This window comes from Aspergillus neoniger (assembly GCF_003184625.1).
Source record: "Aspergillus neoniger CBS 115656 unplaced genomic scaffold BO87scaffold_5, whole genome shotgun sequence".
In the NCBI taxonomy this organism is placed as follows: Eukaryota; Fungi; Ascomycota; class Eurotiomycetes; order Eurotiales; family Aspergillaceae; genus Aspergillus; species Aspergillus neoniger.
In genome coordinates this window covers 532,953-553,701 of record NW_020291133.1, presented here as the reverse complement: position 1 = coordinate 553,701, position 20,749 = coordinate 532,953, and the positions used below count along the sequence as shown (strand labels likewise).

The window sequence follows — 20,749 nt, the reverse complement described above, 5'->3', positions numbered from 1 at the left end:
GTCGGAGGGCGTAACGAATGAGGGTCCTCATACAGCGAAAGGGGAAAGAGAAGGAAACCCCTCCATGGGAGGAACTGGTGAGGAGTAATAAGAAGAAGAAGAAGAAGAAGAAGAAGAAGAAGAAGAAGAGTGAGTGAGTGAGTTGGGGAAGAGAAAGGCGGAGGAGGAGGAGAAGGGAAGAAGAGGAGAAAGAGAAAGTCAAGCAGCGGCGGTGATGGCGATGATTTAATTAATCAATCAATGGATCGATCGGGATCGTAAGACGCGTTTCTGAGGGGAAGGGCCCAGACACACAGACACTGACGGACACTGGGACGGGGGGGAGAGAGACGAGAGATACAGAGAGACACAGAGTGACACAGGAATAAGCTTGTAGGTGTGTTTGTTTTCGTCTTTTGACAGCCAGGTGAGGGACTTGCAGGGGATTTGCAGCGTTGGACCGAGCGACTGGCGACTAAAGTTGGTTGCTGATGGATTTAGTGCTGCTGCAGCCCTCCACGATGAGGGGAAGAGAGAGAGAGAAGGAAGATCGGGTCTGGCCGGTTTGGGAGTGTGACGCGCCCTTTTTCTCTTTTTCTTCTTTTTTTGTGTTTCGGACACGCGGGGGAGAGGATCTGGCAAAGCCTTAATCTGGTTTAGTTTGGATCGGTGGCAGATCGACTATCCTCTTTCCTTCATTCACAGTGAATAATTAAAGAATGACACATAGTACGGAGTATGACAATCTTGGTTTGGGAAAGGAATGCTAATAGCTTATTTCCTACAGTACATACATTTACCTAAGTTTACCATCTATAAAAAGGTCCGGTTTACTTATCTAATATTCCCATCAACGCAAAATCGAAGAATCACACGCCGACACGTGTAGAAAGGGGAAAGTGCGCCAACTGTCAACAATTGTCCGGAAAAAGAAAGCCACGGGAAGATTCATGGAATGTCCACGAGAGGGTCACACCCGCACCGAAGTTACTCAATTACTACTTACCCAGGTAAGGGTGGTTAGGGTGCATGCGTTGATCATCCTGAAGGGAACAAGCGGTTGTTTACTTTCTATTATCAGTCAGGTAACAAAAACAATACTAAACAATTTGTTAAAAAATTAAAAATAAAATCAAAGACCGAATGTGGGACCGGTACATAGCTGCTGCGGACTGCCAGATTGATAGTTCGAGGCCACTGCTTCTCACTGGCCACACCGCCCATACCTTTCAAAACATCACACAATCCCAACCATGGATCCTCGCTGTTCTTAAACCCAGGCCCAAACCCCTCCTCAAGCGACAAGAGTTATAAGTAGTTACTGCCGCGACTGTCGCTTGGGTGCGTAGTAACCGTGAGAGTCTTTTATTTTTTCTTTGGGTTGATGTATTTTGAAGGGAACTTTAATGTCATAATAAATTACATCACCGGTCAAGAAACCACTAACTATTTATTGTGTAGAATATCCCAGTATGAAATATCTAGGCACTAATTAATTGCATCGCATCTACTGTTTGGCCGCCGGAGACGGATTCGGGCCTAAACCCCATCGGGCAGGGATTGAGAACCTCAGGCAAGCTCTCCGCTCGCCGGAGCCCAAAGAAGACCAGCTGTTGTGTTCCTCCCGCTCGCCGAACTCAACTTGCCTCCTCCCCTCGGCTCCTCCAACTTCCTCTCCTCATTCCTCCTCCTCCTCCCCTCCTCCCCCCCTCCCCCCTCCCTCTCGCTGCTCTGTTCGAGTAGGGCCATGATTTGAATTGCCTCCCACTGTTCGGCGACTTTCTTTTGGCCGTTCCCTCTCCCTTCCTGCTCTTCATCATGTCGTCCACGCCTTTACCCATCGCGGTCGATCCGGTCGCGTTGGTCACTACGGAATGCATCACAGTCACCTCGGCCATGCGAAAACATGCCCGTTGGGCTCACTCGTCCGTCTCTGCCATCCTCGGCGGAGGCGCCGTTTCTCGTGTTTACGACCGAGATACATCGGCGCCCCCAAGCCCCCGCAATGGGTCTACGCCGCCCCGTCCACGATCGAGAATGTCCTCCGCCGATGAGGATCACGTCCTCGCGAACCGCTGGGGTCTCCGGGGCAAGAAGGGCAAGAGTATGCAAGATAACCCGCTGATTTCAGCCTTTGCCAGGTTGCGGAGCGACCTCAAGGGTTGCAAAGATATCCGATCCTTTGACGCTCCTGCCTTGCTTCACCCGTTCCTCCAGGTCATCCGATCCTCTTCCACCTCCGCCGCCATTACCTCCCTGGCCCTTGTCGCCCTGACCAAATTCTTCGCCTACAACATCATTAGTTGCGATTCTCCCAGACTCCCCATGGCCATGCAACTCCTCTCGGCCGCCATTACCCATTGTCGCTTCGAAGCCAGTGATTCGGCCGCCGATGAGATCGTCTTGCTGCGGATCTTGAAACTGATGGAAGGGATGCTGTCTCGGCCCGAGGGCGAGCTGCTCGGAGACGAGAGTGTTTGTGAGATGATGGAAACCGGTCTGAGCATGTGTTGTCAGGTCCGCCTGTCGGAGGTGTTGCGGAGATCGGCCGAAATAGCCATGGTCAACATGTGTCAGGTCATTTTTATGCGCCTGTCGCACCTGGAAATCTCCGAGGACGACGGAACCGGATCCCAAGCTCCTTTGCGCACCGAGTCCGAGCAGACCAACTTGAAGATGGACCCGTCCGTCGACGGGAATACCGTGACCTCGCAACATCCATCCGCCATGGGTTCCGACACCGGGGTCACTGATCGCGATCGCGGCAGCCGAGATGGATCGCCGGAGCAGATGCTGAATGGAAGTGCCGTTGCCGCCCCACCCAACCCCCAGGACGACACCGGTGGGGAAGTGAAGCCATACTCTTTACCGTCCATTCGTGAACTGTTCCGCGTCCTCATCGACCTCTTAGATCCGCACAACCGCCAACATACCGAGCCGATGAAGGTCATGGCATTGAGGATCATTGACGTTGCCCTGGAGGTCGCGGGTCCGTCTATTGCGAAACACCCAAGTCTCGCGACGCTGGCGCAAGACGACCTATGCCGGCACCTCTTCCAGCTGGTTCGATCAGAGAACATCGCAATCTTGACTGCGTCACTGAGGGTCGCCGGCACTCTGTTGCTAACTTGTCGGCCGGTCTTGAAGTTGCAGCAGGAGCTTTACCTGTCCTACCTGGTCGCCTGTTTGCACCCGAAGGTCGAAATTCCGAAAGAGCCCGGCATCAATCCGGCCCTTTACGACGGTGTCCCGCAGGTGCCCAAGCTCGTGAAGCCGTCGCCATCGCAAACGAATAGTGGAAGATCCACGCCGGTTCCCGTTAAGGATAGACAACAGTTGGGTCTGGAAGGTGGGTCGCGGAGGCCGGAGACTCGGGAAGCCATGGTCGAGAGCATTGGCGTGCTGGCACGCATCCCGAGCTTCATGGTAGAGCTTTTCATCAACTACGACTGCGATATCGATCGGGCCGACCTGTGCGAGGACATGGTCGGCTTGCTCTCACGTAGTGCGTTTCCGGATTCAGCTACGTGGAGCACGACCAACGTGCCTCCGCTGTGTCTGGACGCCCTACTTGGTTACGTTCAATTCATCTACGATCGACTTGACGACGAGCCGTCGCACGAGGGTTTCCCCTCCATCGAGCAGCTCCGGAGCCAGCGCAGGACGAAGAAGCTGATCATTCACGCCGCCCAGAAGTTCAACGAGGATCCCAAAGCTGGGATTGCTTATCTGGCATCCCACGGTATCATCGAAGACCCGAGTGATCCCGCCCTTGTTGCTCGTTTCTTGAAGGGAACGACTCGGTTGTCAAAGAAGATGCTGGGTGAATATTTGTCCAAGCGCAATAATGAAGAGCTGCTCGATGCCTTTGTCGAGCTGTTCGATTTCTCTGGAAAGACCATCGTAGATGCCCTCCGTGATCTCCTGGGTGCTTTCCGTTTGCCTGGCGAATCACCCCTCATCGAACGTATCGTCACCACCTTCACCGAGAAATACATGCAAAAGGCCCAGCCCGCTCAGATCGCCGACAAAGACGCTGCCTTTGTGCTAACGTACGCCATCATCATGCTTAATACAGAGCTCTACAACCCCAACATCAAGTCCCAAAATCGCATGTCCTGTACCGATTTCTCCCGGAATCTGCGGGGCGTGAATTCAGGCCAGGATTTCGCACCTGAATTCTTGCAGGAGATCTACGATTCAATCAAACATAATGAGATCATTTTGCCGGATGAGCATGATAACCAGCACGCATTCGACTTTGCGTGGCGGGAATTGTTGCTGAAATCCTCCTCTGCCGGAGAGTTGGTTGTTGGTGAAACCAACATCTACGACGCTGAGATGTTCGCCGCTACCTGGAAACCGGTGGTCGCGACTCTATCTTATGTCTTCATGTCTGCCTCGGATGACGCAGTTTACTCCCGGGTTGTCACTGGATTCGATCAGTGCGCCCAAATCGCTGCCCGTCATGGCTTAGCCGACGCCTTCGACCGGATCGTCTTTTGTCTGTCCTCGATCAGTACCTTGGCTACCGAAAAGCCCCCCAGTACCGCTCTCAACACCGAAGTGCAGGCCGGTCAGAAGAGCGTGATGGTGAGCGAACTTGCGGTGAAGTTCGGGCGGGATTTCAGGGCTCAACTGGCCGCGGTGGTACTCTTCCGTGTGTTGGCTAGCAATGAAGCCGCAGTTCAGCAGGGCTGGACCTATGTGGCTCGAATCCTTAGCAACCTGTTCATTAATTCTCTTATTCCTGCGCTCGATTCCAATCTTACCGCTGAGCTTGATATCTCGCCAATTCCATTGCAGACTCCGTCGCAAGTCGTGGACCGCGATGGACGGAATACGGAAACTGGGCTTCTATCTGCTTTCACGTCATACCTCTCCAGCTACGCAGCTGATGAGCCTCCGGAGCCGTCGGATGAAGAGCTGGAGAACACCTTGTGCACTGTGGACTGCATTACCGCTTGTTCTACAGCCGACATCTTGGCAAATATCAAGTGAGTAGTACCATTCGCGGTCCTTTGTTACTCGTATCTCTAACCTGATTTCTAGGTCCCTTCCATTGGAGACGGTGACTTTGGTTGTAGAAGCGCTATTGGCCCAGATGCCCGAAGAAAGTGCTCCGGCAGTCATTGTCGTGAAGCCCGAACGACCTTCAGCTGGCTCAAGGGCGTCCAACGGCAGGACCGATGGCAGCAGGTCCAACTACGACCCAGGCATGATGTACCTCCTTGAACTAGCGACTATCCTGACCTTGCGGGATTCGCAAACCCTAGAGGCTCTCGGGGAGAGACTCCTGACCACGTTACAAGCGTTCATTCGCGACGCGAGAAACATCCATTCTTTGGCCTTGTCCCGAATCATTCATTATCTGCTGAACCTGCTCCGGCTGAGCCACGTATGTCAGCTCCCTCCTTACGACCTTCTAGTACACTGACCAGCGTTTAGGATCAGCCTTTCATGAGGGTTCCTGTAATCTTGCACGGCATCTCTGGCTTTGACCAGGACATCTTGGAAAGCGTCGCCGTTACGGTAGTGAAGAGCTTATCCCGCTGCATCTCGAGCCCCGGGCTTTTGCGGAACGAGATCACCGTCTCTCCTGATTTCTGGTCCATCTTGCAGAGACTGCTGCCTCACAAGGAAGCTGCTCCACTTGTGTTCGATCTGCTACACTCCATTGTGGACTCGAATCCTCCCATAATCACTGCCGATAACTATGAGGCTGCCGTTGGCCTTGCAAACGACTTCATCAGCGCCGGTAGCGTAGGCTATATTGAAGAGCGTCAGCGGGACGCGCATGGAAGACGTGGCAAAGCTGTCAAGCCTTCAAAGCCGAGGTACGCCCTTGAAATACTCACGCTTGTACCGACGTTGTAATACTGACGATGCTGGTAGTGAGAATGAAGTGGTCTCACGTGGCGTTAAGGCCATCGGTTTCGTCCTGCAATTGACCCGGCGTGTGCCGAGCCTAATCAAGCAGTCACACCTCGAGGAAAGCGAAGGTTCGTCTAAGAGGATCTCTATACATTAAAACTTGAACTAACCTGTGTTCATAGCCTGGTCCGCCTACTGGTCTCCTATATTCCAATCATTGACTGCGCAATGCATCAACCCATGCAGAGATATCCGTCACCATGCTGTTTCAGCTCTACAAAGAACTCTCCTTTCCCTTGAGATCAGCTCCACCGATGAGAAGGAGTGGACAGCCATCTTCGACCAAGTTCTCTTCCCTCTTATCCTCCGGTTATTGAAGCCCGAAGTATACCACTCCGATCCCTTGGGAATGGGTGAAACCCGCGTCCAAGTGGCCATCTTGGTGTGCAAAATCTTCCTGCGCTACCTCGACCAGCTTCCCAACCGTGACGGCATGCTCGATCTGTGGCTCAAGATCCTCGATATCCTCGACCGGATGATGAACAGTGGCCAAGGAGACAGCCTGGTAAGTTGCCTTACTACAACCTGAACTCATAGCCCAACACTAACCCCAAACAGGAAGAGGCAATCCCTGAAAGTCTCAAGAACATCCTCCTCGTCATGGCAGACGGAGGCTACCTGGTCCCTCCTTCCCAGGATCCCAGCAAGGAGCCCATCTGGACAGAGACCAAGAAACGCCTGGAACGATTCCTGCCTGATCTGTTCAAGGAAATCTTCCCCAATGCATCCGACGAGAAATCTGGCCCCGTCTCCGTGGCTCCCTCCCCTGCCCCGTCAACTCCAACTCCCCCTGCTGAACCCCAAGAGCAAGTCAGTACCAGCGCAGAAGAGCAACCGGCCTCATCTGAAGCTGCTGCCGAAGCCAAAGCAGAAGAGACCGAAGCACCGGCGGCTAAACAGGATTAATCACTTCGGTCCACGAGACCTACCTGGGTCTGACAATTCCATCATCATCAATCTTCAGCTTTTGTTATGTTACCCATTGTTTTCCATGTACCTCGGGCATTTTATAGCGTGGGTTATATTCGATTTTGCCTTTGCCACTTACCATCCATGTTTTGCAAAAATACCTACCCACCTACCTGTGTACCCTGTAAATATAATCAACTGCTCCTCATGAAGAAAGACCGTTTTGCACTTTATTTGGTTTGATACATTGACTAATCTATTGACGGGGATTGAGCTATCCCCCAAGCATGCATATTTCATGTTTCGTTGTTTGTGTATGTGTCGAAAAAATGCGAGGTAACTAACTACCTACCTTAAAAGTATAGATAGAACCTGCTGTTGATTTCTCTCTTCTCTACGGCATTAATACAACTAGAATCATTCATTTATTTCTAACAATATGAGGATCAAACGAGAATCCTACTATTTCCTTCCACTTTGGTAATTATAACCACAAATACCTAGTACACTAGACAATGAACTGAACGAGAAAGAGAAAGCTCTACAACCTGGCACTCATTTACAGCAAGCATATTATATAAATGGTAAAGAAAGGTTCACGATCGATCAGCAACAGACAGACAAGCTCAGTTCCGATTCAGGGTGTCTATACTATACTATATAGTAAAGAAACGCCGAAGAGAAGAATGGGATGTACTAACTAAATAGGTATCCTATAAGTATAAAAAGTATAGAGCGAGGTGGCAAGAAGGAAAAGCGCGTTCGTGTACGCGGACAGTCAAATGGGTTGGAGATTGAAACAAAGGAGAAAGAAGTTGGATGGTCGAGTGGTACAGATGATCTGGAGGGGTTGTTCTGGGCTATTCAAGAAGGGTCCAGTAGCCACAGTGACTGACTGCTCAGATGGGGTAGATGGTAGATGGGAAAGTATAGAAGAGTGATTGATGGCGATGACGATGAAAAAGTCACGAGATTTGCAGCAATTCCATCTTGAATTTGATGATGGATGATGGGATGTTGTCATTGAGATTGCAGCGCAGCTATTCAAAAGATAAAAGGAATGGTATACAGGTAAATTGAGCAAAGAGAACCGAGAAAGAAAAGACTAGTCAGCATCCATGTCGTCATCGAGGTCAATCGCATCCGGGTTGACTGGAGCAGCCGAAGGCTGCTGTTCCTGGCCAGCTGGAGGTGGCCGGTTGCCACCTTCTGGTCCGGTGCTGGCGGCGACAAAGCCCACGGGGGCACGAGCCTGTCGCTCCAATGCTGCCATTGCGTCTGCACGCTCCGCCGCCGCGTCCTCGCCACCTTGCTCGTTGTCTTTGCCGCCGTCTTGGGTCCGCTGTTGACTGCGGGCAATCGCCTGGGAAGCGATGAAGTTGACATCGGTGCTGTTTTGAGGTTAGTCATGAGCTGGTTGCTTGATATATGTGGGTATCACTTACTTGTACTGTGCTTGAACACTGCGCTTGATACGAAGCATCTCCTTGAAGGTGTCCTCGTTTCCGTGCTGGACTTCGAATGCCTCCCATTTCTGCCAGAAGGGCGCATTGGTACGGGGATCGCAGAACTGAGACGCGTGTCCATAGATCGCACGGGCCCGGTCGATTTCTCCGAGTCTCCGCTCCATTTCTGCAAACTTGAGACACATTTCCTTCGCTTCTTGGTCGGGCAAGGCTGCAATGGCCCGTTCGTAGATGGGTCTCGTGGACGTTAATCCGAAGTTTGAAGCCGACTTCGTGATGTAGAACTCGAACATCTCGAATCTGTCCTCGTCGGAGACGGCGCGGGTAGCACGCTCGTAAATTCTCATGGCATGTCTGGCCAGACCGCGCTCCTCTTCCAGGTTGCCGTACATCAAGTAGAGAGGTTTGGCAAATTTGGGAGGACATCCGTCCAAAGCTTGTTCAAACAGATCGCGGAGTCGCTCGATTCCAATCTTCCGGTCAACGGCCTTGGTCAGGTAGAGATTCCACAGCTCGAATGCAACTGGGTAACTGAAGAGATCCAATCCACGTTCGTAGACCTTGAAGGAGTCTTCGAAGTATTTGTTCTCCTCCAGGAGATTGGCGTAGTTGACGACGGTTTGAGGGGTAGCGATGCGCAGTTCGAAAATCCTTTCGTACACCTTCTTGGTCTCCTCCAGGGAAGACACACTTTCTACCAAGTCGACATAGAAACTCCACAACTTCCAGCTCTTGTGCACACGTTGCTGAGGTGACAGGTTCTCGTCGAAATAGTCCACAGTCGATTTCTTCGGTGCCTGCGTTGCCTTCGCCATGATCTCCACGGCCTTGTCGAAGTTCTCGCTCCGGAGTTCCATTTCCGCCCACTCGCACCATGTCTCGGCCAGTTCAGCCACTGATTTGAAGGGAACCTTGACAGCCTTTTCGAAGATAACTCTAGCTGTGTCCAGATCGCCTCCATTCTCGTAGAATTTGGCATAGTTGACCCAGAGTTCGGAGAATTTGCCATGGGCCTTCTTGGGGTTGATAGCTGCAATAGCTGCTGTGTATGTTTGCACGACTTCGTGCTTGTTGTCTCCCCAGAGGGCCACTCTCTTCTCCCACTCGATGACATTGTTGGGGTTCTGCCTGAGCAGCACATCGTTAACAAGGAACGGTCGTCGGTCCATCAGTTGCTCAAATCGCATCATCCGCAGATCAAGGTCGAAGTCGGCTTCCTCGTCACTTTGTCCCTTGTCAGTTCGGGTTGCTGCTGACTCCATCAAGCTTCCGATAATAGACTCCTCGAATTCGACATAAGAGTCAAAGATCAGGGTAAAGTCTCTGACTGTCATGACCGTCGTGATACCTTCCTCAAAGACATCTCTAGCTTTTTCGAAATTGCCTCTGGTGATCCAGTACGTGGCCAAGCCAGCCCACAGCTTGCCCCTCTGGTCGGCAAACCGATCAATGCCGCTGCGCAAAATGGCGTCAACATCAATTCCTACCTGAGGGCCAGTCTCGATCTGCTTTGCCTTTGATACCAACAAATCAACCATCTCCGTCCACAGCTGAAAGTTACTCTTTCCTTCCTTGGACTGAAAACGGGGGTTGTCGAGGATCTCCATGTACCGCTTGACGGCCTCCGTGTACTGGCCCATATCGACGAGCAATTGAATGTACTCCTCGGCATTCTCAGGGTGAATCTGCATGTACCGAGCCCAGATCTTCACAGCTGTCTGGCCTGACGCGGAACGCGCAAAAGTCTTGTAGAGCTTCCAAATTCGATTGTGTTGTGTGATTGGCAGAGCTCGCAGCGCACGATCGAACGTCCGTCGAGTTTGCGTGACAAGAGGCTGCTGGAGCAGGAAGGAGAGGTACATTTCCCATATCCGCGGCATCTTATTGAGCAGGATGAGAGCACGCTCGAAGAGCGCGTTGACTTTCTGGTATTCGGCCCGATAAACAGTCGCGTTGCGGCCCTTTAGGTGGTGTGTTCGGAATTCGAGGTACTGCCTCTGGTCAGCTGTAATCTGACACCACCATGTGACACGGAATATAGTAATATGAGGGGTTCCGCAGGTAGAAAAAGAAAGGTTCCATACCATCTTCCACAACTTGTATGATCTCGGCAATTCTCTGCACGCACGCTCCATGACCTGCACATGACTTTGGTTAGCACGTATATCGGGACGTCATCGCGACGGCAGAGAAAACGTACAAAGGCTTGCTCGTAAAGCGTGCCATGTTGCTGTTTATATTCGATATAGGCAAGCCATGGCTTGATGCTACCGGGACTGCGAAGGAGATCCTGTTCGTAGACAGTATCCTGATCGGCCTGCAATCACATCGCACAGTTAGCCAGGGTTGTCTGGTGAATCAATGGATGCGTCGCCCCCACTTACAATCAGGTAGAGGTCCGGCCCTGAGGCCGACGTTCGGTCCATCTGAGCGTGTTGCCGGTGGGATCTCGGGGGCAGGATTGTCCCTGGCATTGCGCCACTCAATCGAGCGGGACCAACTCACACGGTCAACACGAAATCCGCAGAAAAGGGGGTCGCATGAACGGGTAAAGCTTGTCTGGTCGCGCGGGTTGGAGAAAAGCGCCGAGCGCTGCGGGCGATGAAGTCGGACGCTGTGCACGTGACCGGAAGTCATGCGGGCGGGCACGGGGTGGCCCAAGCTCACTATCGCGCATCGTCATCGCATATCGCGGCCCTCCCTCTTCGCTGCAGCTATCGTGGCCTTTGTCGGGTTTGGAGTGGCCCTTCTTGTTCCCTCTTTTTTCATTTTTGTTTTCGTCTGCATCAATCATGTCGGGTGCTGTGGTATGTCCAAATTTGATCCTCTTGTTCCCTTTTGAGAACTATGCGGGGGCATGCATACTGATTACACTCACCTATTCAGGGCCGTGAGGCAGTCTTTCCGACTCGCCAGTCGTTGGGGTTGATGAAGGGTAAACTAAAGGGTGCCGAGACTGGACACAGTTTGTTGAAGCGGAAGAGTGAGGCTTTGACCAAGTATGTTCTTTGACTTGCCCTATTTAATTGGGTCTTGTTATCACTAACCCGTCCCGATCTACAGGCGTTTCCGGGGTATGACAGCCCTTCCTCACTGAAGCTCCCTACCATGTCGGAGACTAATCCCGGTGTCTAGAGATCACTCGGCGCATCGATGAGGCCAAGCAGAAGATGGGACGGGTCATGCAAATCGCCGCTTTCTCGCTTGCCGAAGTCAGCTATGCGGTCGGAGGAGATATTGGCTACCAAATTCAGGAGTCCGCCAAGCAGGCCCGGTTCCGTGTGAGGGCCAAACAAGAGAACGTCTCTGGTGTCTTGCTCCCTCATTTCGAGAGCTACACGGAGGATGGAATCAACGACTTTGGCTTGACGGGTCTCGGAAAGGGTGGTATGCAGGTCCAGCGCTGTCGGGAGACCTATGCCAGAGCGGTGGAAACACTAGTGGAGCTGGCGAGTCTACAGGTTGGTTTTATACACTCGTGTCGTTGGTCAGACGAGTTAATGCTGTTCTTAGACCGCATTCGTGATTCTAGACGAGGTCATTAAGGTGGTGAACCGGAGAGGTATGTGCTACTATCAGAACTTATATCGTTCATTAAGCTAACTTGTCACAGTCAATGCCATGTAAGACATGCAGCGCTTCGCCCATTAACCCAGATACTAACCGGTTACAGCGAGCACGTCATCATTCCCCGCACTGAAAACACCATCAAATGTTCGTATCCCTACCCTGACATCTTCCTCCCCACTAACACCACCCAGACATCAACTCGGAGCTGGACGAGCTCGACAGAGAAGAGTTCTACCGCCTGAAGAAGGTTTCCGGTAAAAAGCAGCGCGACAACGCCGCTGCAGACGCAGAGATCCTGGCTGCGCGGCAGAAAGAAGCAGCCAGGCTGCAGGAAAGCGCGGATGCTGAGAAGAAGGCAGAAGAGGCACCTGAAGCACCCGACGTCCTCGGAGAGCAAGAAGATGCCGACGTGATTTTCTAGGCGCCGTTCAGAATCCCTTTCGCCCTGTAACTAGTACCTCCCTCACCTACACTTTCTAGCCTGGAGCAGTTCTTTTTCGTCACTTCATATGCCTTACACTGTCAGATATCACACCGCTAGCCAAATGATTTACCTCAAAAAGAGACATCAGACATGCTTTCTTCCCAGATACCATCCAACAAATCAAGTAGGTAGTAATAGTAATAAAACAAGAGACATACTAGACACGAGGGAGAAAATAAAATAGAAATACCCACCCCAACGCCAAACAAGTCACACAACCACCCCAATCATTGTCTCTGGTAAGTAACCCGAATGGGCTTTCCAGCCTCTCCCATAGGCATCCCCGACGTCGCCTCCTTGGCACTGATAGCTCCAGACTCGTTCTCGTACTCGACGAACGCAATACCCTTGCGTCCGGGAACCAACCGAACCTCCTGGAATCCCTCGAACCGACCAAACACAGCCGTCAGACTGTCCTGATCCGCAGTATCGGGTAAATCGCGCAAGAAGAGAATCTTGTTCGGAGGCAAATACTCGTCCGGAATAACCGCCGCCGCAGCCCCACTGGTAGGCTTGAGACCAGCGCCCTTGGCAGTTTTCGCAGGACGGCCAGGTTCCGTAGGTGCTCCGGGGGGCCGCTTGAGCTTTTTCTGAGCTTCGAGGGCTTCGTGCGCTTGTTTGCGTTCTACACCAGACACACACCGTCATTAGCCTTCTCATCCAGAACATAACCAACCCACAATATCAACTAGCAAAGGAGGGGGAAAGGGAAATATGCATACCCTTCTCAGCCAACCTCCGTCTCTTATGCGCCTCCAACTCATCCTCCCCGCCCTCACGCAACACCGTCATATCACTTCTCGTCTTCGCGTAATCCAACACCATGGGTTTATCGAAGAGTTCGAAGCCATTGATTTCGTCGATGGCGCGAGTCGCCGACTCCACGGTGTCGAAGACAACAAACGCCTGTCCTTTCGCCTTCAGGTTCGTTTTCGCGACGATCTCAAGTACCGTGCCGTATTCGGAGAAGATCTCTTCCAGTGCTTCTTTTAGCTGGTCGACTTTGATGCGCTCTTCCAGGTTGCGGACCTATTATGTTTCGTTGGTGTGTTAGAGATGTGGTGTAGTTGTGGAGAGGGAAATGGTGAGGGAGGTAACTATACGTAGACTCTGAGGGCTGGTGGTTAGTTTAATGTTATTGCTATATGGGTTTGTTGCGATGCGGGTTCGGAGTCTGAAGAAGAGAGGGGGGGGGGGGAATGGCTTGGACTTACGTGCAGTTGGGGGGTATCGGGTTGGGCGCTGTTATGGACGCCATTGTTGCTGTGTTTTTTTGTGGGATGTACCCTTGTTGGTGGAGGAGTTGGAGGATTGGTGTGAGAGCTCTCGGAATTACCTACCTGGAGTAGGTCTCGAACTGTAGATATGTCGGCGACGGGGCCGGTGGATGGGTGCCGCTTTAGCGGGTGAGCTTGGGGTCAGGTGATTGCTGCTTGGTGGAGCAGCCGGGCCGTTGATGATGTGAAATTTGGACCTTTCTTTCACCACAACAGCATCATTGGTCTAGTGGTAGAATTCATCGTTGCCATCGATGAGGCCCGTGTTCGATTCACGGATGATGCACAGAAATATCTTTTTTGCATTTTGCATTTATATCTTGCCATTACTACGTAGTAGACCTTGTATATGTCTCTTTTTCATTTTTCATATTTCATCTCAATTCATTTTATGCGGAATGATAAGTCGCCGAATCATGGGATATCCAAAACTCCGAAATGCGCTAATTACAACCCAATGTCTTCCTCAACTTCTCAACCTGCTCTTTCAACTGCTTGGTCGGTTTGGACCAATCTTCCGTCTTGACTACTTCAATCTCCGTCTCTATGTATATATACTCGGCCACAGTGTTACGTACCTACTCTGATTAGCTGTAAACACCGCAGAAGGATTGCAAGACTCACCCTAGGGAACGGATGCAGTAGCAGCGCCGTCATTTTCTTGATCACTTCCGTATGTAGCTGCTCTATCCTCGACAGAGGTGCATAAGCCCGGACTGCCGCTTCGAGTCGGGCGATGTTTGACGATTTGAAGTGTGCTCTTTGGACGAGGACAAATAGCTTCCGCAGACTACTACATGTTAGTAGACGTCGTAGTCTGCAAATGGGAGAAAAGTACCTTGGGATGGAGTCATCGGGCACAGAAGAGACAAAGCTGTCCAATAGAAACGCCAAGACCTCAAGCACAGGAATCGCGAACCGATCGTCTTGCAGGTTCTCGCCTAATATGGTAGCCAGGTCCTTGATTATGGCCAATACTGCAGCCTGCGGATCTTCTGCTTCTTGAATGCTCTGTACCAGAGCTGAGCGAGACGACCGAATCAGTCCTTCGCTACCAGCAACGGCCGAAGTTGCAAGGCCTTGGAACAGAGGCTGACGTAGCCAATCAATACTCTGCAATTGGAGCAGCTGCAGCAGATATTCCGTTGAGGATACATGACTGAAGTGTTCGTATCTCCTGATGTAATCAGTATCCTTATCTTGAAAACACATGGTAGACTCACCTTGTCAACGGCGGAAAGCCATTGGCTGTTTCCCAGTAGCCCTGAAGACATATCCAAGCTTGCACACGTACTTTGTCAAGCTTTTCCGCTGCAAGTCGGCAAAGGCACCCAACAATATCTTGCACCCCAGGCAATTGATTGGGAAGTCTTGGTCCAGCTTCTAGGACCGTCTTTGCGGCCTGAATCGCTTCAAGCCGAATCAAAGAACCGATGTCTCCTCGCCTATCGGTTGTATAATCATTCAGGAAACGGACGAGGTGACTGAGGATACCATCGGTTACATCTTCGAAGCATCAGCAGCTGCTTTACTTTTTGGTAATCAAACATACCTATATGCGGCAGAACACCGGTAGCCAAGCTCTTGACAGCGGCCACTCTCTTCTCGATTAGTTCTTCTTTCTCTGCACATTCTATGATGTTATCTATGATAGATCTTCTGAGAGGACTGTTCTTGTCAATTTGTTTGAACACTGTGCCCAGGGCCGTGATCTGGCTGCGGCCCGTTGGCAGGTTCCAGGTAGTATGGATGTGGGAAAACCACCCCTGAATCATCTTCTCTTGTTCGTCAGGTGACAAAAGAGGTAGGAGTTCGGATACTGCATTTGATGAGCTCTCAATAGAAGTGTCCTCGCTCCGTGATATGCATAGCAAGAGCGTTTCTTGAGCCTTGGTTAGTAAATCCACTGAGGGTTGAGAGATTCGTGGTTCACGGGCCAGGGTAACTGATTGAGCAAGAGAACATATCAACTGAGAAGAGGCCTCCGCTGTCAGCTCAGGCCGGAAAGTCTGAAGGGTGAGGTCATCTTTGGTTGGTCCGAGCGAAGAGCTAAATATCTCCCAGGCCTTGGCCACATAATGCGAGACACTCGTTGCGTCCGATGCATCTATGGGGTCCCTCTCACGGTGCGCGTTGAATGCGTCAACCGTAGCTGCGATGGCCAAAAGACAACCATGTCTAGTTTCCACGTCACTGTGTGGAATACTAGATAGCCTATTCAGCAGCCGCTGGAACACCTGTTGCATTGTTTTGTATGACTGCTGCGTACTCAAAACTCCGATTGCTTTGGCTGCATGCCTGCGAGACTCTGCATCAGGCGAGCCAATACCTCGCCAGTGCATCAATGATTCGACAAGGGGGCTCCAGTAATGGAGGCTGAGAGTAGCGGTCGCGCTGGCAACATCGATCATTGCTTGCGAGCGCCGAGCCACCGCATGGTAGTCCACAACTTGGACAAGCGGTATACCTTCGGCAATTGTGTTAGGGTGACGCCCGATGAGCTCTTGCAGTGCTGCAGAAGCACCCCTCCGAATATTCCCAGACGGGTCAACGCACGCGGCACACACAAGTTCGATCGCCAGCATCTGCAATGTGCTTTCTTCTTCACCTTGAGCTGTGGCTGTGCTGATTGTCTGCGGTTTCAAGGCAAGCAGTTCCTGGGTGGTATACTTGCGAGACAGCGCCCAAATTCCGAAACACGAGGCGTCACGTACACCTGTTCCGACAGAGCTTCCGGTTGATGACCGTTGTTCGAAGTCAAGGCCCGAAACAAGTGGCTGAAGTACATCGCCAAGTTGAGGGGTAGGAGGCGCACGGCGAAACAAGAGATGGCCGAGCGTCAAGATGAGCCCCTGCCACCTCTGAGCGTCCACTGCGCTCAAATTCCGTTTCAACGTGTTGATCCCTATCCTCCGAGCCTCCAGCGGTGTCACGATGGTGCCGTCCCGCTTCTCATACAGAATGTTCTCTTCCAGAGAGCCGGTAACAGCCTCGATGACCTCCGCGGCCATATCGGGATCCAGCTTCAATGTAATGATACTTAGGGCCTTACTCGCTGCGAAGCGCACAGGGGTATCCTTATCAGCAAGAGCGACAAGGAAGTGATCAATTGCATCTTCCAAAATTTTAGAAACCTGATCATCCGAGATTGTACTGTCTCCCCTCTCACTGAGCGACAAGGCCATGACTGTTACCGTACGCAAGATTTTGATGATAGTCTTCCGTGCCAGTGCAGAAGACTTAATAACATCCGAGACCGCCGAGTTTCCTTGCAGGATTTGCAGCGTCTGTCCAAAGACGGGAGAAACCAGGGGAGCAAAGTCCTCCACCTGGCCCGACGCACCCAGGCGAGCGATGAAAGACAACACGCCAATACACGTGTAGACTGAAGGAGGTTCAAGATTACCTGCAGGCTGAACAACCGAAAACGCCCAGTCCGTCAGATTAGTCAAAAGCCCAAGCGCCTGCATATCACGCCGAAGCACCAGTCGTGCCAAAACAATTGTAGCGGCTTCCCGCTCTTTACCTGAGACGTTAACATAATTCAAGGCCACAGAAAGTAGAGACTTTGCAACCATTGGTGTGTGGTTCGGCATCTGTTTCAAAGTCCCAAGGTTGTCATACGGAACCGGGATATCATCCGACGACATCGAAGCCAGGTCGAAGGGAGCAAGTAACAAATGCGACAGCCAAATCAGCATCACATATCGTTCCTCCCAGACCAGTCGCAGGGGAATGTCTCCAAGGCCTAGCTCAGGCTCATCTTTGATGGCATCCCATTCAACGAAAGCGCGGAGCAGCGGATCAAGATACTTGGGCTCATTGTTCAAGAACCTGCTGATAACTTTGACTCCACGGACTTTGCAAAAGGTATAAAGTAGCCTGCAGATCGCTCTTGGAAGAGGATACGCTGTCTTCTGACCTTGCAATCCTGCGGGTTTGGACGCGTATTGATCGCGATGCTTCAGCAAATATGCCAGAAAGGCATCAACTAAAGGGGGTAGAAGGGCCTGCAGGTGGGGGTCCAACAGCTGCGGCCACTCCTGAAACGGCTCCAACTACAAAGTGGTCAGCTATCACTACAAGAAAAATTCGTAGACTAGACATGAGATCAGGCACGGCGTGGGCAGCTTGCTTACCAGGCCGACGAGTCTTTCTGTTTTTGCGGCGGGGGTCCATCTCCGTGGAATGCGGGTGTTTGGCTGGTCGGGTCGAGTCTTCCAAAGGAGGGATGGCAGTTTCTCGGAAAACTCTTGGACGAGGTCTCCAGAAGCACGCTGGAGCTTAACCTCCCTATCCTCGGCCGCATCCATGATGGAGTGCCACTAAGTATACTGAAGCGTTGAAAGCATCGAATCAGGAAGATTGAAGTCGCCGCGGGGATTCCATCTGCTGGTCGAGTGCTTAGTCATCATTATACAGATCGATTCCAACTGCATGAATATCCTTCTTCAACATGTTTCTAAGTACCTATTCGTACAGAATTAATTACTCCACTAGGTATTCTAGACGCTATTCTGACATTGCTACTGGTTTAGATTATCGATCCCGTTAAGGGTGTCGCCTGCCAGTATTAGTAGTATTATATATTTCTCTCCGTCGGCCTTACCTGTTTGGCTACTATAGAGATTCAAAGGTACTAGCTCATGCCCCAATGTTGATCAAGCCCCAAGACTTATACACTTACTAGATAAATGTAGATAAATAACGAGTTATACGGAGTCTCCATCTAAAAAGTCTTTAAATCCATGTATGTAGAGGAAACCCCTGTTGACGATATTCACGATCCACACAAAACAGCATGGAATTGCATGAATCGCATTTTATAGCGCTATCACCAGCTGTATAGATTCACTATATTGTGGATGATGCCTAGTCGTGGGAATGTAACGACTCAGAGTTACGATGAAGAGTAAATTTGGCTCAGTGACGATGCGATTGCAGTGAAGTCTCCAAGAGACCCGGTCTATATAAAGGCCTCAACCACCCTGCCTCTCCAACTTTCCAATGTAATCTGACAGGATCTTTACTACATTATTTTAAAGTTTGATAATACTCTTCACATCTAAACGCTCACTGTCACTAGATGAGATATGAAGACATTTCAGAGATAAACCCTTTATCGGAAGAACGTGATAGCATCTTCATGAAGTCGAAGATACGAAGGTGTCCATACCCGATGACAAGGATATTGATCTACAAAGTATCATTAGGGTAAACTGGCTCATGGGCCGAGTACATTTTGATTATGGTATGTCAGTTATTTGACCGAACTAGAAAACCTTCCTGACCTTAACTTACAAAAGACCGACATCAAATGCTCTAGAATCGGTCCTCTGGACCATTCCGTACTGCGTACGGGATCCTCGCTCTGCATAATGAGAGCTTGAGACATAATAGCCTTCGTTCTGTCCTTCGCTCCAGCTAATACCCTCTAAATGGTCGTGCTTGGCCCTTCTTGCCTCGTTTGATCAAAGAGCCACCACGCGACTGCGGCATGTTCGAGCAGCGCTTACAGCATGGTTCACCATATGGAACAACAATCAGTTGATATAACTAGCGAGACATGGGACTTGATAGCTCATTGGCGCAGTGTCTCCATTGGAAAACTCTTCTCTATTGAACAGAACTCGAAGCCTTTTCCCCCAGTTCAGGGCTTTCTAAGCAAGGAAAATAGAGTGGAAATGGCTGTTCAATGGTTGTGAACCCCCGTGAGCCACATCAACAGACAGTACAATGAGAGGGATATGAGGAGTATAGGCGTACTCGGTCTACCATTCCAACTTTACGTGGGTTTGTAACCTGGGCCCGGACTGCACCGTGTGAATAAGCCAGAAGAAGACGTGTTACCGAGTGAACACGTCCACGTACATATTTACACCAAGCACACAATAATTGATGAAACAAAACACTAACAACAACAGCAGATGGCATTTGGGTAGCATCCTGAAGTGGTTCCAGAAATGCTGGGCCAGGGCTACCCGGCGCCACACAAGTGTGGCTTTCTGAATACAACGGAGAACCTTTGTTCCCAAGGCCACGCATTAGTTGTTTGCGTCGAAAACACCAAACTCCAAGTCTCTGCTCCGTAGGTCGGGGTTGAGAGAGATAAACACGAGACTACTGGGGCTGGGTCCCTCTGTGACTCGGAGGGCGAGGCATAAGCTACAAGTTACTGGGAACACCGGCTCAGCCAACAGCTAATCTGATAGATATCCCCAAGCCGTGGCATATTGGTCACCTGGGGCACAACAACATCAAAACCAATTAAGTTCTGGGATATCGCAAAGAAACACCACAGGCAGCGACATGTAGTCGCCACAAGTACTCCAACGCCGTGTATTGGGCGGGAATAATATCGACTGTCCTTGTGAGTGAGATGCGATGTTAGGAAGACATGAGCGATGCAAGACAACTGATGTTACTTGATATTGCTATATAGGGTTATAGAGTCCTCCTCTTCTTCGACCGCAATAACGAGCAAAAAGCGCAAAGCACAACATTAAATGCTGGTCGCCTCTTTTTTCATCCGACCTTGGGTAATACAAACATTTTGACAGTAATGAATCCGCTCACGCTCGAGAGCACCCCATGAAAAGCATCAAGAAGGTTGTTCATATAAGCATCTGCTGGATAGTCACGATGGCGAAGGGGTCTCGCCCCCCAAAGCGATACATGCCCGTGAGCATCAAGATCAACTTCTGTATGCATTGTCTTCGCCACGCGATCAACAACTACAAACCTGCCCGAGGAGTTCCTTTGGATATCGGGTGCCAAATGGATGCGCGTGCACCTTTCTATGTAACTTCTGTTCCGAGGATAATAAGCTATGCGAACCAGTGGGTTTCGCGCGCTCCCCTCTACTTAGTGTACTGATCGAGATGTCGAAGGCTCAGCAACAAGGAGGACTTTCCTGGCTACAATCAAAATTCCCCGGTCTTCTTGCTTCAATCGACCTTCCTCAAGCAAATCCTGGACACTGATTACTTGAATAAAAGGTCGACTGCCTCGGCTGATGGTTTTCAGTTCCATGCCACGAGACGAAGAACATCCGCCCTGAGCGCAATGTTCCCATCCGGGCACGATACAAGTTCTGTATGCACTATCTTCGACATGTCAATACCAACTAT

General features: G+C 50.9%; 4 protein-coding genes and 1 non-coding gene across 5 annotated transcripts; 3 read left to right on the top strand and 2 right to left on the bottom strand.

Moving 5' to 3' along the window:
• Positions 1–1,688: 1,688 nt before the first annotated feature.
• Positions 1,689–7,215, top strand: BO87DRAFT_413205 (Sec7 domain-containing protein). The gene is made up of 6 exons (XM_025626555.1): positions 1,689–4,976; positions 5,032–5,377; positions 5,428–5,816; positions 5,875–5,981; positions 6,036–6,418; positions 6,472–7,215. Exons 1-6 carry the CDS (start codon positions 1,798–1,800, stop codon positions 6,817–6,819), a joined length of 4,752 nt encoding a protein of 1,583 aa, XP_025483289.1. The 5' UTR covers positions 1,689–1,797; the 3' UTR covers positions 6,820–7,215.
• Positions 7,216–7,432: 217 nt separating this feature from the next.
• Positions 7,433–10,848, bottom strand: BO87DRAFT_351836 (mRNA splicing protein SYF1). Its single transcript, XM_025621156.1, has 5 exons — positions 10,673–10,848; positions 10,489–10,605; positions 10,373–10,426; positions 8,268–10,279; positions 7,433–8,213 (listed from the first exon to the last, which is right to left on the bottom strand). Exons 1-5 carry the CDS (start codon positions 10,760–10,762, stop codon positions 7,928–7,930), a joined length of 2,559 nt encoding a protein of 852 aa, XP_025483288.1. The 5' UTR covers positions 10,763–10,848; the 3' UTR covers positions 7,433–7,927.
• Positions 10,849–10,995: 147 nt separating this feature from the next.
• On the top strand, positions 10,996–12,429 carry BO87DRAFT_373471 (H(+)-transporting V1 sector ATPase subunit D). The gene is made up of 8 exons (XM_025622558.1): positions 10,996–11,095; positions 11,175–11,287; positions 11,352–11,362; positions 11,424–11,749; positions 11,802–11,850; positions 11,902–11,911; positions 11,962–12,002; positions 12,050–12,429. Exons 1-8 carry the CDS (start codon positions 11,081–11,083, stop codon positions 12,277–12,279), a joined length of 795 nt encoding a protein of 264 aa, XP_025483287.1. The 5' UTR covers positions 10,996–11,080; the 3' UTR covers positions 12,280–12,429.
• Positions 12,070–17,949, bottom strand: BO87DRAFT_456146 (ARM repeat-containing protein). The gene is made up of 7 exons (XM_025628704.1): positions 17,759–17,949; positions 15,172–17,677; positions 14,843–15,125; positions 14,458–14,796; positions 14,244–14,409; positions 13,065–13,371; positions 12,070–12,967 (listed from the first exon to the last, which is right to left on the bottom strand). Exons 1-7 carry the CDS (start codon positions 17,930–17,932, stop codon positions 12,570–12,572), a joined length of 4,173 nt encoding a protein of 1,390 aa, XP_025483286.1. The 5' UTR covers positions 17,933–17,949; the 3' UTR covers positions 12,070–12,569.
• Positions 13,835–13,905, top strand: BO87DRAFT_t77. The gene has a single exon. It is a non-coding gene; the product is annotated as a tRNA-Gly (tRNA).
• Positions 17,950–20,749: the final 2,800 nt, after the last annotated feature.